The sequence below is a fragment of the Antrostomus carolinensis genome, unplaced genomic scaffold, assembly GCF_000700745.2.
Source record: "Antrostomus carolinensis isolate BGI_N321 unplaced genomic scaffold, ASM70074v2 scaffold661, whole genome shotgun sequence".
Taxonomy (NCBI): domain Eukaryota; kingdom Metazoa; phylum Chordata; class Aves; order Caprimulgiformes; family Caprimulgidae; genus Antrostomus; species Antrostomus carolinensis.
Window position 1 is genome coordinate 52,473 of NW_010294543.1, and position 14,136 is coordinate 66,608.

Genomic DNA, 14,136 nt, shown 5'->3' on the forward strand with positions numbered 1-14,136 from the left:
TTTGTATGCTATAATTAAATCTCCTGCATTGGTTTTTTTTCAGTTACCCTTTGCCTTTCTTGCAAGATTATGATACTGCTTTCAAGAACAGACTGACAGCTAGCTTCATGTTGTTAGTGTGTCTTGATGGACATCAATGAGTTTTAATCCTTCCTTGTTTTATAGAATCATAGAATGTTGTGAGTTGGAAGGGACCCACAAGGATCATGGAGTCCAACTCCTGTCCCTGCACAGGACAATTATGTAGGGTTTAAATTTAATATGCATTTTAAAAGCACAGGCATGAAGTTTAAAGTTAAAATTTCAATTGCTAAAGCATGTATTGTATTTCTAAATTGAATTCCTAGTTTCTGGCTTTTTCCAGTGTTCACGTCCGAAGGACAGACAAAGTAGGAACAGAGGCAGCTTTTCATCCCATTGAAGAATATATGGTACATGTTGAAGAGCAAGAGCGGTTTGAACTTCTTGCTCGCAGAATGCATGTTGATAAAAAAAGAGTGTATTTGGCTACAGACGACCCTTCATTGTTGCAAGAGGCAAAATCCAAGTAAGATGAATTATGTTTATATTACAGTTTGTTCCTTCTTGTTAGCGTTACAATTTCTGACAATTGTGCACACAAATCTTAGTATCGGGGGTTTTTATTATCATTTATACAGTTAAATTACATTTCAGCTTCCAATGTTTTTGATTTTTCTCTCAGATATTCTCTTTTTTGGATGATTTTTTTCTTTTTGAAAGCTTAATGTTCAAAATCTGGATGAGATGAGCAGATTACCTGCGAATATTTAAAAAAAACCCAATGCTGTAAAAGGGGAATAAAAGTGTAAATCATAAATGCACCAAACTTCTTATAGAACATGTGTTAAAACGAAACTATTCAGACATATTGTAAAAACTATTTGATGTATTAAGAAGTTTCACCTCTCCAAACAATACTTGTCTGTTAATAGTTGCTAGAGAAATATTTAAAAGTTGGTTGAAAAGCTTATGATGAATCTCAGAAAGATTTCTATATTGACAACTTAGAAGGCTTTTGCCCTATACGTGGAATAATTTTGAAGTTTGACCTTAAATATATGTAGGATTCTTGTTGTGTATCATGGTCTCTGCCCCTTTTTTTTTCTCTTTTTCCTCTTCTCGCTCTCCAGAACACGAGTGTAACAACCTACCCTAGCTATAGAACATCCTAGACTGTCATAGAATATAAAACTGTGTTACAGCCTGGAAATACACACTATGCATCCATTTACACCTAACATGTTCTGTATTTTCCTGTAAAAGCTCATTGTGAAGTTGCATGTTTTGCAAGGTTTTACTGAATTAGCAAAACCTTCTGTTTACTAAAAGAAAACAGATACATATGGAAGAATAATGTCCATATTTAACTGTATCTTTCTTGGGTTATGGTGTATATGACATAAAAACAATTTCACAAATGCTTATTGCTATGACCGTGGAAACTTGGATAAGTATTTCAGATGCATCGAATTCAAGTGTATTCATTACTGAGTCAGCATTACAAGTTAGCATGTTTTCCTTCTGAATATTATTTATTTATCTGTCTACTGAATAGCACCTATTTCTGTTTCCAAAATTTTATCTCCCTTGAGCAGAAGAATACATATTTTTTCATTTAAGCAAGGAAATGAATACTTTTTCAAATCAAGGTAACTCAAAACTGGCAAATTTTTGAACTGTTTTATTCTGAGTAGGCATTACTTGGTAAAATATATAAGATAATATACTGGATTATAAATTTTCTTTGGCATATATAAGGTAAGCAGAAAATGCTATTTTGTGGTAGAGGAATTTGCTACAGCATTGCAAACCTGTGTATTTCAATTGTGCTATTTCTATTTTTCTTTCATATCTATAAAGGGCTGCTGTTTAGAATTATGGAGTTTTGAAAAAACTAAACGAACATACACAACTCCAGATGATGGCAATCTAGTCCTTCCTTTTTTCTATATATAGAGACAAGAACAGTAGCAGAAACCATTATGATAACATAACATTTAAAGTGCAAATCTGAACAATGAACAGACAGGTAATACAGAATTGAGGTTGTAATATTTAATTCGTTACATTGTCCTAAATAACTTTAATTACTGTTTGTAGCATAATTCAACATTGTAACAATCTTAGTTATGCATTTGTTCTTTATTAGTGTTCATACTCAGTCCTTAGCACTGTATACTTTAGCTTTGTGAGTAATAACGAGACTCACTATGTAAACATGTCATCCTAAGTTTTCAATAGCAACAAAAACTAATAGTAGAATTGTGACTTGTTCAGTAAAACAATTCTAAATTTTATTAAGCATTGCAGTTTCTGTGGCAGTTCAAGGTCCATTCCAAATCACACTTTTACTGAAATATGGTAAGATACAGCTCATTAGTACAGCATGCATATTGTATGTTTTCTTAATAAAAGCCATGGAATCTGTAAGTAGTGAAGAATTTTTTAATGAGTTGCTGCTGAGTTTTCAGGTCATAATTTACACTGAAACATAACTTCCTAGGTTGCTTGCACCCTACTGTTGCTTGCAATCGAGAAGAAGGCATTTGAAACTTCCTGTGATTTCATAGAAGGCAGGATGCAATTTGATGTTTTGGTGTTTAAGGGCGTCTGAAGGCAAGTCAAGGTCTTGTTTTGGGAATAAAGAACTTTTTCTTCCTCTTCTTGTGAAGACAATTACAAAAATTAGTTTACACTTCTGACAAAAAAGTACTAGTCACATTGAACTCCCCAGCTTTGATAGAAACAACTGTCACATTGCTCTGCAGTAGCTTATGTTGCTCTCGTTATTGGATGCAGTAATATTAGTAAGTACTAGATATTATATCTCTCTTTACATGAGAGCGATTGGCTGTCAAGCAACGTTGATATTTAAATAATGAAGATTTAGCCAACATTCACATGAATAGGCATGTTGTTTGTATTAAGAGAAGTATTTCAAACTGCTCATAGTAATGAAAACAGAAATGTTTTGACTTAAGTTTCAGAATCATCCCTTGCAGTCAGATATCTACCAGTACAGGCACAGTAGTAAAGACAATGGAGTCAGTACTATCAGTTCGTAGAATGGTTTTTTGTTTGTTTTGTTTTCCAAAAGAAAGAAAGAAGTGATATATTTTCAGAATTAGGATGATATAGAACAACATGATTAGAGACGAGCATGGTTGAGAGTTCAACAGGTGTAATGATGGTGAGATTAAAGCACTTGACAACTTCTGGTAAGCAGATGTCATGGTATTTGTCTTAGGTAAGTCATATGTTAGGGATGGTGTAAATTGCTTGTTCTTTGACTGATTTAATAGTTTTCAAATACAAACTCCTGAAATTCTGATATATTTATTTCTAGTCTATAGTATTATTGACAGCATCTTCTCTCTTTAAGGTAGAGTATGCAAAATAATGCAGCTGAACTTATAAATTCTTAAGAAACCATACTTAATACCTTTCTGGTTTATATATGAATCTATTTAGGACTCTTTCTTATGTATATGAACACTAAAATTAAACAAATTACATTCTTCCTTGCAGGTTGTTTACCTGTAAAGTCATCTATATTTTACTTTTTCATTTGCAGTAATTTGCCTCCCTTATGAGGCTTTTTTAACCACTTATGAAAGCTTTTTTTCCACTCTGTTTCACTATTTACTTCCACAATAGCAAATTAATGTCTTTTCTCCCTGTGTACAATGGTATAGCTCTTGCAACCCTCCCTGCCCCTGCGTCATAGCATGCCTAATAGGTAAAATTCAGTGGTGCTTCAAAGTTCTTGAGTCTGATGAACAGCTCATACATTTTCCAATTCTTTTTAGAGCAAGACCTGAACAAACACATTTGTTTCTTACTCCATCTATTTACACATCTGCCCACACTCTTCTTTCAGAGGGAAGAAAACCTGCGTTGCCTGTTCTGGATGCTTCCCCAGTCCTAGTGAATTGAGAATGGGAACCTGGGACTCTCCTTGGTTTGCAGCTGCTGCACAGCGTAGTAATAAGCTGTAGTTACACAACTAGTTGCTCTGCTTCTCAAACCAATCGGAACTCGAAATAGTCTCATAACTCTGCTTGTTTTGTAGCCTTATCTGAGGCTGGTAGGTGTAGAAAGGAAAGATTTTAAACTATCTCTTTCCCACCTTCTAATTTCTTCTTTTCCCCTTTCCCTAGGGGGGTAAAAAAATCCCAGATCCTTCCTGTCCCATATATAGGTTTCAATCATCTATTAGATAGCTTCAGAAGAATTAGATATTATTTTTAGATACTTGGAGGAGATATAAAACATATGTAGTCTGATACAAAGAAAACAGTATTATGCCAGTTTCCACTCTTTGGTGTTATCTTCACAGTCTGGTCCTTTCCTGTTACAGAGAAGAAAATGTGTGGGTATTTTTTTTTTAAAGATAGGAGGGATCCTACAGAATACTGTATTTAAGTAATTCTGTCAGTAAGTATATGACACCTTATTATTTATTATTCATTTACCACGCATTCAGGAATCCTAGTAATAGGATCATGCCCGAGTTCTGCTTAAAAAGAACAAAAAAATCCCCAAAAGCTTACATTGTAACTGTTACATTAATCATAATATAAATATAGACAGAAAAGGGAATAGAAGGAAGCAAGAGCTAACTATAGAGCTTCAGAAGTTTCATTTCCTTTATTCTTTGTAGTCATTGTGGGAAGAATAGCTTTAAATAGAATCTAAAGCACTATAGTGAGCGGGAAGGAGAATTAAACCTCACCTGATGCGGGAAGTCAGTGAGCCACATGTGGCTGAGCATGAGAGGAGCATGGGCTTGGCCTTTGACTGGTTTTTTCTTTACGCTCTGCTTTCAGCCTGTGTTGGAGACAGGATGGGGACCTAGAAGATTCTTTGATCATACTGAGTATGACTGCTATTATACTCACATTTTAGGGTGTTTAAAAGAAACCTCTTTTCCCAAGCATGAATATAGCATTGTGTGTGGGGGATACAACATAAAAGTGCTTGTTTGAAAAAAAAAAAATTAAACATGTGAGTAGATAAATGCTGTGCTTGGATCCCTGGTTTGAAGAAGTTGATTCTTCTAAATCTTCTAAATCTTCCAAGTCGATTCTTCTTAAGTTCTTCAGAAACTGTTGGTTAGGTGAATTTGGATCAATTTTACCAAACAGAATTGAAAGCCAGATTTAAAAGCATCACAAAGACTGTTTCTAGAAAAAAGGGAGGGGAGGAAGGAGAAAATTTTAAACATATGCATAAAAAGATGTGTAAATAATTGATTTATTTTTTTTTAACCAGATCCAATATGTCACTTTTTCTGTGCTTCATTTGTGAAGTTATTAGACTGATCTTTTGCTAGTAAGAAATCAGATTCTTCAAGAAAAGTTCTTTTGTCTCTAGCATATGGATTCTGATTTTCGAAGTCTGAAGGAAGGGATTAATTTTAGCAGTATTCCTGATGCCAAGAACTTGCAAAGGGGTGTGCCAATATCTTGACTATATTCACTGTCCCTAGAAATGACATCTTCTGTTAAATGTTCTTCATGTTGCTCCCCTCAGAGTTGTGTCACTGAAATAAGACTGATGCCCATCTCTATTCCTCAGCTAGTTTTCACAGTAGAGTGACATATTTGTGTTCAGTCGATACTTTTTTTTCCTTTTAAAAAAATACTAACATGTTTCACACAATGGAAATGGAATATATCACAGATATTGTGTTGTCATCTGTTGTATTCTGAGAGCTGGTTAAATATTGACAAGAAGTGTTAGACATGAGAAGAGAAGAAAGAAAATGATCATTGTGATAGACCTAATTTGAAAAAAGCTATTTTGTTGATCCATATGCTTCTATAATTCCTCAGGAGAGGTCTTATTAGTTATTGCAAATGAATAATATTTCCACCTTTTTTTTTTTAATTGTTTTGTCTTGTTTTTAATGCAAAATGAATTTCCTCTGACATTCATGATCAGATGCAACCCTTAAAGTTGCCATACTATCTCTAGGAAATTTGCCATAAGTATATTAGTTTTTGTTACAGCAGGTGTTTTGGGAATGTAAAATTCTATGAAAATCACTATGGAGATAAATTAAAATTCTTTCTCAAATGTGGAAGTTTTGCATACAACTTTTTGATTTGCTCTTGAAATAAATTCCTGATTTGGTGGTCACGGCTAGTGAATGTAAGATGGAAAAGCCTGCTATATTTGCCCATTTCACTTTTGAAAACAATTTCCCCATAGTTTTGACATTAAAATGGAATGAATTAGGCCTCTTCTTACAAGAGGTTGTCATAATCATGTCTACGGTGTGTCTGGAGTGTACCCACATGCTGCGTTGTTGTATACAAGCACGTGCTACCTTCAGTAACCTTCCAAGAACTCGTGAGTGTAAACCTTCTTCTGAGCAATGTTCAGCACAGGACTTTGAAGCATCTATTTACAGCTAAAAGTTATTGTTGCTCCAGCATTACAGCCTGCTCTATATTCTGTTTTTCTTTATTAAACAGTATAAGAATGATTAATTCTTACAATTTGAAAAATAGATTTTATTTAAAATTATTTTATAATTAGCTCTGGAGTTGAAATTTTCTAGTTGGCAGGTTAGTCATATGAATTGCACTTCATGATTGGAATAGAATTATTGTGTAACAGCAATGTAATTATCATCTTTGTTATGTCTACCTGGAATTTTTCCTATAAAACTTACTTTTTGAAGGAGACTGACTGAAAATTTAATTAATTTGTGCTGCTTTTCACCATTTATTTCAGATTTCAATTCCCCAGTAAAGGGGTACAAATGTTTTGAGAAAGACCATTCTTTTTCAACAATTTTAAAAAGGTTTTTTTTTTTCTTTCAGTCATTGTTCCATGTTAAATCCTTTTGATTTTATTGTAAAATTAATATAAAACAAGGTTTTTTATTTCCAATAAAAATATTTTGACTTAAAGTATTACTGTTTTGTTTATGATATGTAAAGAAAGATGTGTTGACATGAAATTTTACATTTATTTTCTTTTAATCAGTAAACTGCAGCCTTAACTGTGGAGGATTTTTTTGTTTGTTTGTTTAGATTCACTTATTTACTGTGTCCCTTTTACAGGTGATTTTCATGCACAGTGTCATAATCAGTATCTAAGAGAGAGCATGGTAATAAATAAAATGTAGCCTAGTAAAGACACAATCCCATATTTGATTTAATAATAGAGAAAGTGAAATGATAATGAGTATATTTAATCTAGAATCAGCAGCATAAGCAGAATATGGCATATACTTACTGATATTTTTTTCTCTTTTATGATATCAGATCTCAGACAGACTAACAGTGTCTTTTTATTTAATTTTCTTTTTTTTTTCTGGATAAAGAGAGGGCGTGCTTGGAGGCAGCAGTAACATTCTAGTGTGTTCAGCAAAATTATAATTTATTCCCTGTAAAGCAGTGACTCACTTAAAATAAATTAGCAACTTTATCTTGCAGCAAAGATGATGCTTCTTAAAAAAAAAAAAAAATATAGAACAAGACTTTGCTGTTAACAGTGTATTGTATTTTCACAGGTATCCAAATTATGAATTTATCAGTGATAACTCCATATCCTGGTCAGCAGGACTTCATAACCGATACACTGAGAACTCCCTAAGAGGTGTTATTCTGGATATTCACTTTTTATCTCAGGCAGACTTCCTGGTCTGTACATTTTCATCCCAGGTAAAGTGCAATACAAATACAGTATAGAGTATATGTACCAGTTCTCAATCTCAGTTTTCTTCATGCTCTGGTTATCTGATTCTCTGTTCTCTCTCATGAAGATTTCAGGGAAGAATTAAAGGCTCGGTATGCTGTGTAAACATTTAAAGGACTGTAAGCACTGGTTGATTACTCCTCTTCAATTGAAGTTACTGGCTTAATTAAGACGTTTGAAATAAGGAAGAAATAATAGTAAACATGTTTAAGAGTTCCTTGTTTGCATAAAGTTAATGTATAATTTGTATCCATCAATTTCTATGCAGTTTAATTAAGGCATTTAAAATAAGTAAAAATAATTTTAAACATGTTTAACACTTCTTAATTTTGTGTAAGGTTAATATATCACTTGTGTCCATCCATTTCTGCACATCAGTGGATTGTTCTCCAGTTCACACATCTGCTCTTACCTTAGTTGGTTGTAGGAATGGAAGAGAATTAAGAAAGCAGAACATTTAATTTCTCTTCAGTCTATTCCATTTCTAGCTATCTGGCGGCAGTGCAATAAATGTGAATTCTGACCACTGTAATCTGTAGAGACTGCTTGTTGCAGATAATTATATGCTACAAGCTTCCTTTCTTGAGCGGTCTGATGAAGCAAGTTGGAGTCCATTAGAAAACTGAATCATATAATTGTCATTATTGGCATTTTCTTCTTTATTCTGTCATGTTGTTTATTAATTTAAGATATCATGAAAACCTCTTTTAAAGAGCTGTTTCAAGATTAAAGATCAGAAAGCAATATTTTGTGACTGATATGCTGATCCACCTGATTCACACATGGCCAAATATGCTCTTAGGTTCCTGGTTAGGAAAGCATTCAACTAGAGGTAGTGTTAGATTATGATCACACATGATTTACATGGACGTGGATACAAAACTGAAAGTTAAAATTCACTTTAAAAATAAATGCTTTCCATAGCCTCAAATGTAAGTTGTCTTCTGCACTGTAATGACAATTAAATAGGTAACAAGCATAATATTAATACTAATATATGAGCAATACAGTGATATATTAACCTTGACAGCCAGAATTCTTAATAATATTATAATGACAAGAAGACAGCAAAATCAGAAAAAATATAGAAAAGCCTCTTATCCCTCAATCATGCTTGTGGATACATTTTTTTTTTCACTGTTCACCAAACCCTGTGAAGAAAATGACATTTTATAGCATATTTAGAAGGTTATTATTATAGGCTACTTCAGACCAAGACATGAATAAACTCCTCGCTAAGAAAGGCTTGTGAGGAGCCATCCACTTTATGTTTGATTCAGCTGAAGTATGTCCACTGAATGCATATCACAGTGAAAGAGGCGATCATCAGCCAAGACCTAGGGCTGGATGTCTTAAAAGCCACACATGCATTGGTGCAGAGATAATTCATATGCTGAAGGAAGAATTATATGATCTTGGATAAAAACTTCATAAGAAATCCATAACATTTTCTGCTATTATTATATTCAGGTAGCTGTGTTAAAAGTGGTAAATGACTTTAAATAAAACACTGGGTATAAACAAAGAAGAAACATGTTTATATATAGGTACAAATAGCTTGGACAGAATATATTGTAATTTAATTTACTCCAAAATAAGTATTGAAGTAACTTCAAAAGTATAATGTACATTAAAATACATTGACGTAGTTAAGGTGATACAGGTTGATGAGGATCTCTGGAGGTCATCTGGTACAACCCACTTGGAGGGTATCTTTGAAATCCAGTCTCATTCTGCGTCTCCCTGCGTTTGGCAATAGACATTTTTGCTGGATGACATCTTCGAGAGTTGCAGAAAATTCTACTGAACTCTAGGAAATCCTGTATTAGACTGTTGCTCTCAATGGCTGGGACTATGGATTTGGTCCAACCATCTGCGTAGTTGATTCTGGGCAATTTCTTGTGCTTTAATAATTCACACTCCTCAAAAATCATTTAGCACCAGTTTTGCTGGACATGGAATAATGTAAATCTCTACAGACCTTCTCTAAGGTCTGTTGCAAGTTTTCCCAGTGTTCAGAAAGATTTTTATGAGTTTAAAATTTGATTCTCTGATCTCTAACATTTGAACTACTATCCCTGTCCTTTCATCAATTAAATAGTTTGGTAGTTACTTTGGCATTGAAGGTAACCAAAATCAGGCTGTTAATGGCTATCTCTTGTCCAATCTCTATGAAGAGAAAGTAAGGATAAGAATATAGTGTTAATTTATTTCCAGTGTGATTTTGGAGTTTCACAGTTGTATGCTGACTTTTTTCCATTTCTTTTTCCTTGCCAAAAAGAGTCAAAACTTCATTACAGAGGTATTAAGAGAAAATTACTGTATATGTGAATAGAATCAGGTGCATTAGGAAATCCCCTATATTAATTCTTGTTTATGCTACCAAAACTAAATTAATATTGATATAAGCTGAAGAATAGATATTTCATTAAAATACTGTTGTTAAAGAAATTATGCCCATCAAGCGATGTGGAGTCAAGGGAAACAAGCTACCTTGGCACTGTATTTCAGCAACATTGCATTAATTGACACGTATAGAAAAGACAGATGGTAGTTACACAAGTCATAACACAGTAGCAGAGTTAAGATTGCACATTAAAACAAAGACCTTTTTTATCTCTTAGATGAAATCCTAGCTCCCTCTGCCTGACATATTTTTCTTCATAATCTCATTTCCTTCCAGAATTTATTAGTCTTTGTATTTTACGTTGTACGTGTAGGTGTACAGGCTGCAAAACAAGTGAATCTATGAATAAAAAATGGGAGGCTGTCTTAAACTATAATTCTGCATGTGGATTTTTTGCCTACTGCCCTCAACAACTTACAGTTTAGTGACCCAGGTTTGGCACTACAAAGGAAACAATTGCAGAGAGATGTTGTGTGTTTTCTGTCAGGTACGCAGGACAATTCTACTCACTAAAAAGCATTTTTGCTGAAAAGATTTAAGATAATTTACAGAGTGTGTGTGTGTATATCCTCCTCCTGGGGTACACACACATGCAGAGAACAAAACATCAAATATAGTCACAGAAGCTGTAAAATAAATAACCTCTTACCAATGTATGGGTAATCAAATTTGTTTCTATATTACGGGGTATAACAAGTACTTAGAAATAATTAACTTCATCCTGATCTTCTGAAAGCTACTTCTGAGAAGTTATTTTGAAGATCAGATGGAGAGGGATAAAAGGAAATTACTACCTTTTTAAAGCAAATGCCTCTCTCAAAGAAGCTAGGAAAGCACAAATATGTCTAGTTCAAGAACCAAAGTTCTGTTCACCGTATCTTCAGAGGGAGAAAAGTAAAAGCAAGGTTTACTATATTTACATAGACTGAAAATGACGAAAAAGCTTAAATGCTTCTTCATATTGAAGAAGTCTGTTGTATTCTTAGTTTGTCAAGCTTTATCAAGCTTATGCAAAATCAGAGAAATTTACAATAATGGAGATGAGAAGTCACAAAGGTCACTGTGGCCAAATCAGACACCTGACAGAAAAGAGCTTTGTTTCCTATAGTGGCAGCCTTTTGTGTTCCTGGCAACTCTGAGAGATACAGCACAATTCTGAGGTGGGGACCTGTTTTCATTCTGAAGAAAATTCCCTTCATAAAATGTGGTACAACAACACTTCAAAAATGCATTATTTTCCTCAGGAACATAATTATTGTCTTGCTGGAATTTAGTTTCATATAGTTGTATTCCAAGTTGCCAACAGTTATAATTCTATCACTGTTCCAATATTAACAGCATTTTAAAGCCTTGCACTTCTGGAAGTGCTTGGTTGTGAAAATTGGAGCTTCCTTTCGAAAAGTAAATGTAAAGCCTTATTATTGCAGAATAAATTTTGAAAATATAAGTTCTAAAGATTCAAAGGGAAGTAAAATACAGTTTTTAGTAGTAGTAGAAAAGGAAAAAAGAATTTGCCTTTACATTTGATTGGCAACATACTGATTTTAAAAAGCAGGATGGCTAGTCTTCATATAGATATTTTTAATTTTTACTGAAAAATAGACTGTTCTAATTATTTATCTATTTATTTATTTACCAAAACTGGTCACCAGAGTACTAATTAAAATGCTGCAAAATTGTATGCTTCTTGTTCATAAATATGCAAGTTTGTTTGGTTTGGTTTGGATTTTTTTTATTTTTTGTTTGTTTGTTTTAATTGTTACACATCGGTTACTGACTTCTGTGGTATATTGCACACCCACACAATAATTCTGACCTCTCTTCTCTTTTTATTTCTAAGGTTTGTCGAGTTGCCTATGAAATCATGCAGACATTGCATCCAGATGCTTCAGCATATTTCCATTCTTTGGATGATATCTACTACTTTGGAGGACAGAATGCCCACAACCAGATTGCTATTTATGCTCATCATCCACGAACTGCTGATGAAATTCCTATGGAACCTGGAGATATAATTGGAGTAGCTGGAAACCACTGGGATGGTTATTCAAAAGGCATCAATAGGAAATTAGGAAGAACAGGCCTGTACCCGTCCTATAAAGTTAAGGAGAAAATTGAGACAGTCAAGTATCCTACATACCCAGAGGCTGACAAGTAAATGAAAAGGAAGACATTCGTCAGTAATTCTCAGTTTTGATTGGTTCCAACCAATCAACACACTAACTAATGGTTTATATGGGATTTGAATTTGCATTTTAACATGCAGTTAAAATCAAAGCCTTTAGCAATGAAACTGGATTAAGAAGCTGAGAACAAATGGATGGGCTATTATCTGAACTTACTCTTAAACATTTTTTGTTATATGCACTCTCACACATGCACACACAAAACCACATGCAACAGGAAAACTGTTGTTTTATACTTTTTGTCTCTTTCCAGGATTTGTCCCAGTCATTAGTCTTAACGTGAGCTTTGGGCTCTTTTCTCTGCCATTAATTGACAATAATGTTCAGACTTATAACACTGCCATATTGTGTAATTTGAGTGACATGAACATATTTTGTATGTGCAAAATTTAAAACATGGTGCCTATATTTGAAAAAATTGTGACCTTTTTAGAAGAGCCATGCCTGTTTCACAATGGGCAAGAGTCAGTCTTCAACTGGTGTTACCGTGACCACTGAACTTGCTTCAAACAACAGATTCAGATTTCAAACTAGATTTCTTTACGAGTTTATTTTTAGCATTCCATTGATTACTTCTCATCATTAATAAAATAAAAGATACATCCAACAATAAAATAGTCACTGTCTGTTAGGAACTTTTGTAAAACGATGCCATGAACAGATTCTTTAGTACTGATAATGTTTCTGGACATTGCCTTTGATTAAAAAAAAACCAAACCAAACTATAAAATCCACAAAGGAAAAAGTAGCTGGAGTTTCATGGAATTTTTAAGCACCCATTATGTAGTACAACAGTTGCTGATGGCACAGTGTTTCTCAGTTCTGTGGACAGTGGAGTTTAGCAGGATGACTTCAGTGGCTCAATTTCTTACATGTACTCTCTAGCACTGTTCTTTTACCTTCCTTGTTTCTCTTTTGAAAATATTTTTTAGGGTATTGATGGCCATTAATCATTTTGGCATTGAATGAAGTTGCTTTTAAGTAAAATACTTCAGGTTATCTCACTTATAGAACCCATCAGCCTAGAGTACTCTAAAAAAATCTAACCATTTACCCAAAAAATAGTAGGTTCCAAGAAAATATACACAAGGATGAATTTTTATGCATGACATAAACTTGTTAGTAATTCTTAGTGTTTTGAAATCTGTTGCTAGTCTGTTCTCTATTAAGAAAAGAGATAATTTACAAAACAATTTTACAAAAAAATTTGTAGATTTGGGGATTGTGTGTATATATATATATAAAATGTACAAGATATGAAGTTATTATTCCAAATAGAAAGAATATTAATAGTATTATACAGGTTCTAGTGTAATCCAATCTGGAATACTGTAAGTGCAGAAAATGTTTTCTATTCTGACACTGATAAAATGCCACATGAGTAAAGATTTAAAAAAGCATGACTGGTTGACCTTAACAAAGCAAACATTAAAAGGATATTTAATTATATTTATTAATAGACCAAGGACAGTGTTGACATAACAAATGGATGCACTTAACCATGAATAAATTATAGACTGAAAAGTAAAAGGAAATCTTTGGCGGTGTGAAGTTCAGCAACAGTCTTCCAATTGAAATAGTGGTGAGTAAGATGGAACTTGGTATGTGGAGGAATTAACAAATTAATTCTCTCTGGCATTACTTGCAGGGTTGATCCTGTAGATCCCTCCCAGTTATATGTTCCTCAACTGGAAATCTATTTTGTTTCTTGAAAAAGAATAACAAAATCAAAGTTCAAAACTGCTGCAGGGGAAAAAAAAAAAAAAAGACAAATTACCCGTAAGTAGTGTTAAATAGAGATACCAGTAA

The 14,136-nt window shown here is 33.5% G+C and overlaps 1 protein-coding gene across 2 annotated transcripts in view; it reads left to right on the forward strand.

The window, feature by feature from the left end:
* The window catches only part of FUT8 (fucosyltransferase 8), a 63,541-nt gene extending 50,604 nt beyond the window's left edge, over window positions 1-12,937 (forward strand). For both annotated transcript variants that reach the window (XM_010177635.1, XM_010177636.1), the window contains exons 7-9: window positions 365-547; window positions 7,550-7,700; window positions 11,982-12,937. In XM_010177635.1, the coding sequence (XP_010175937.1) occupies window positions 365-547; window positions 7,550-7,700; window positions 11,982-12,299 (652 nt within the window). In that variant the 3' untranslated portion in view covers window positions 12,300-12,937. The remainder of the gene's footprint in view (window positions 1-364; window positions 548-7,549; window positions 7,701-11,981) is intronic.
* The last annotated feature ends 1,199 nt before the right edge of the window (window positions 12,938-14,136 follow it).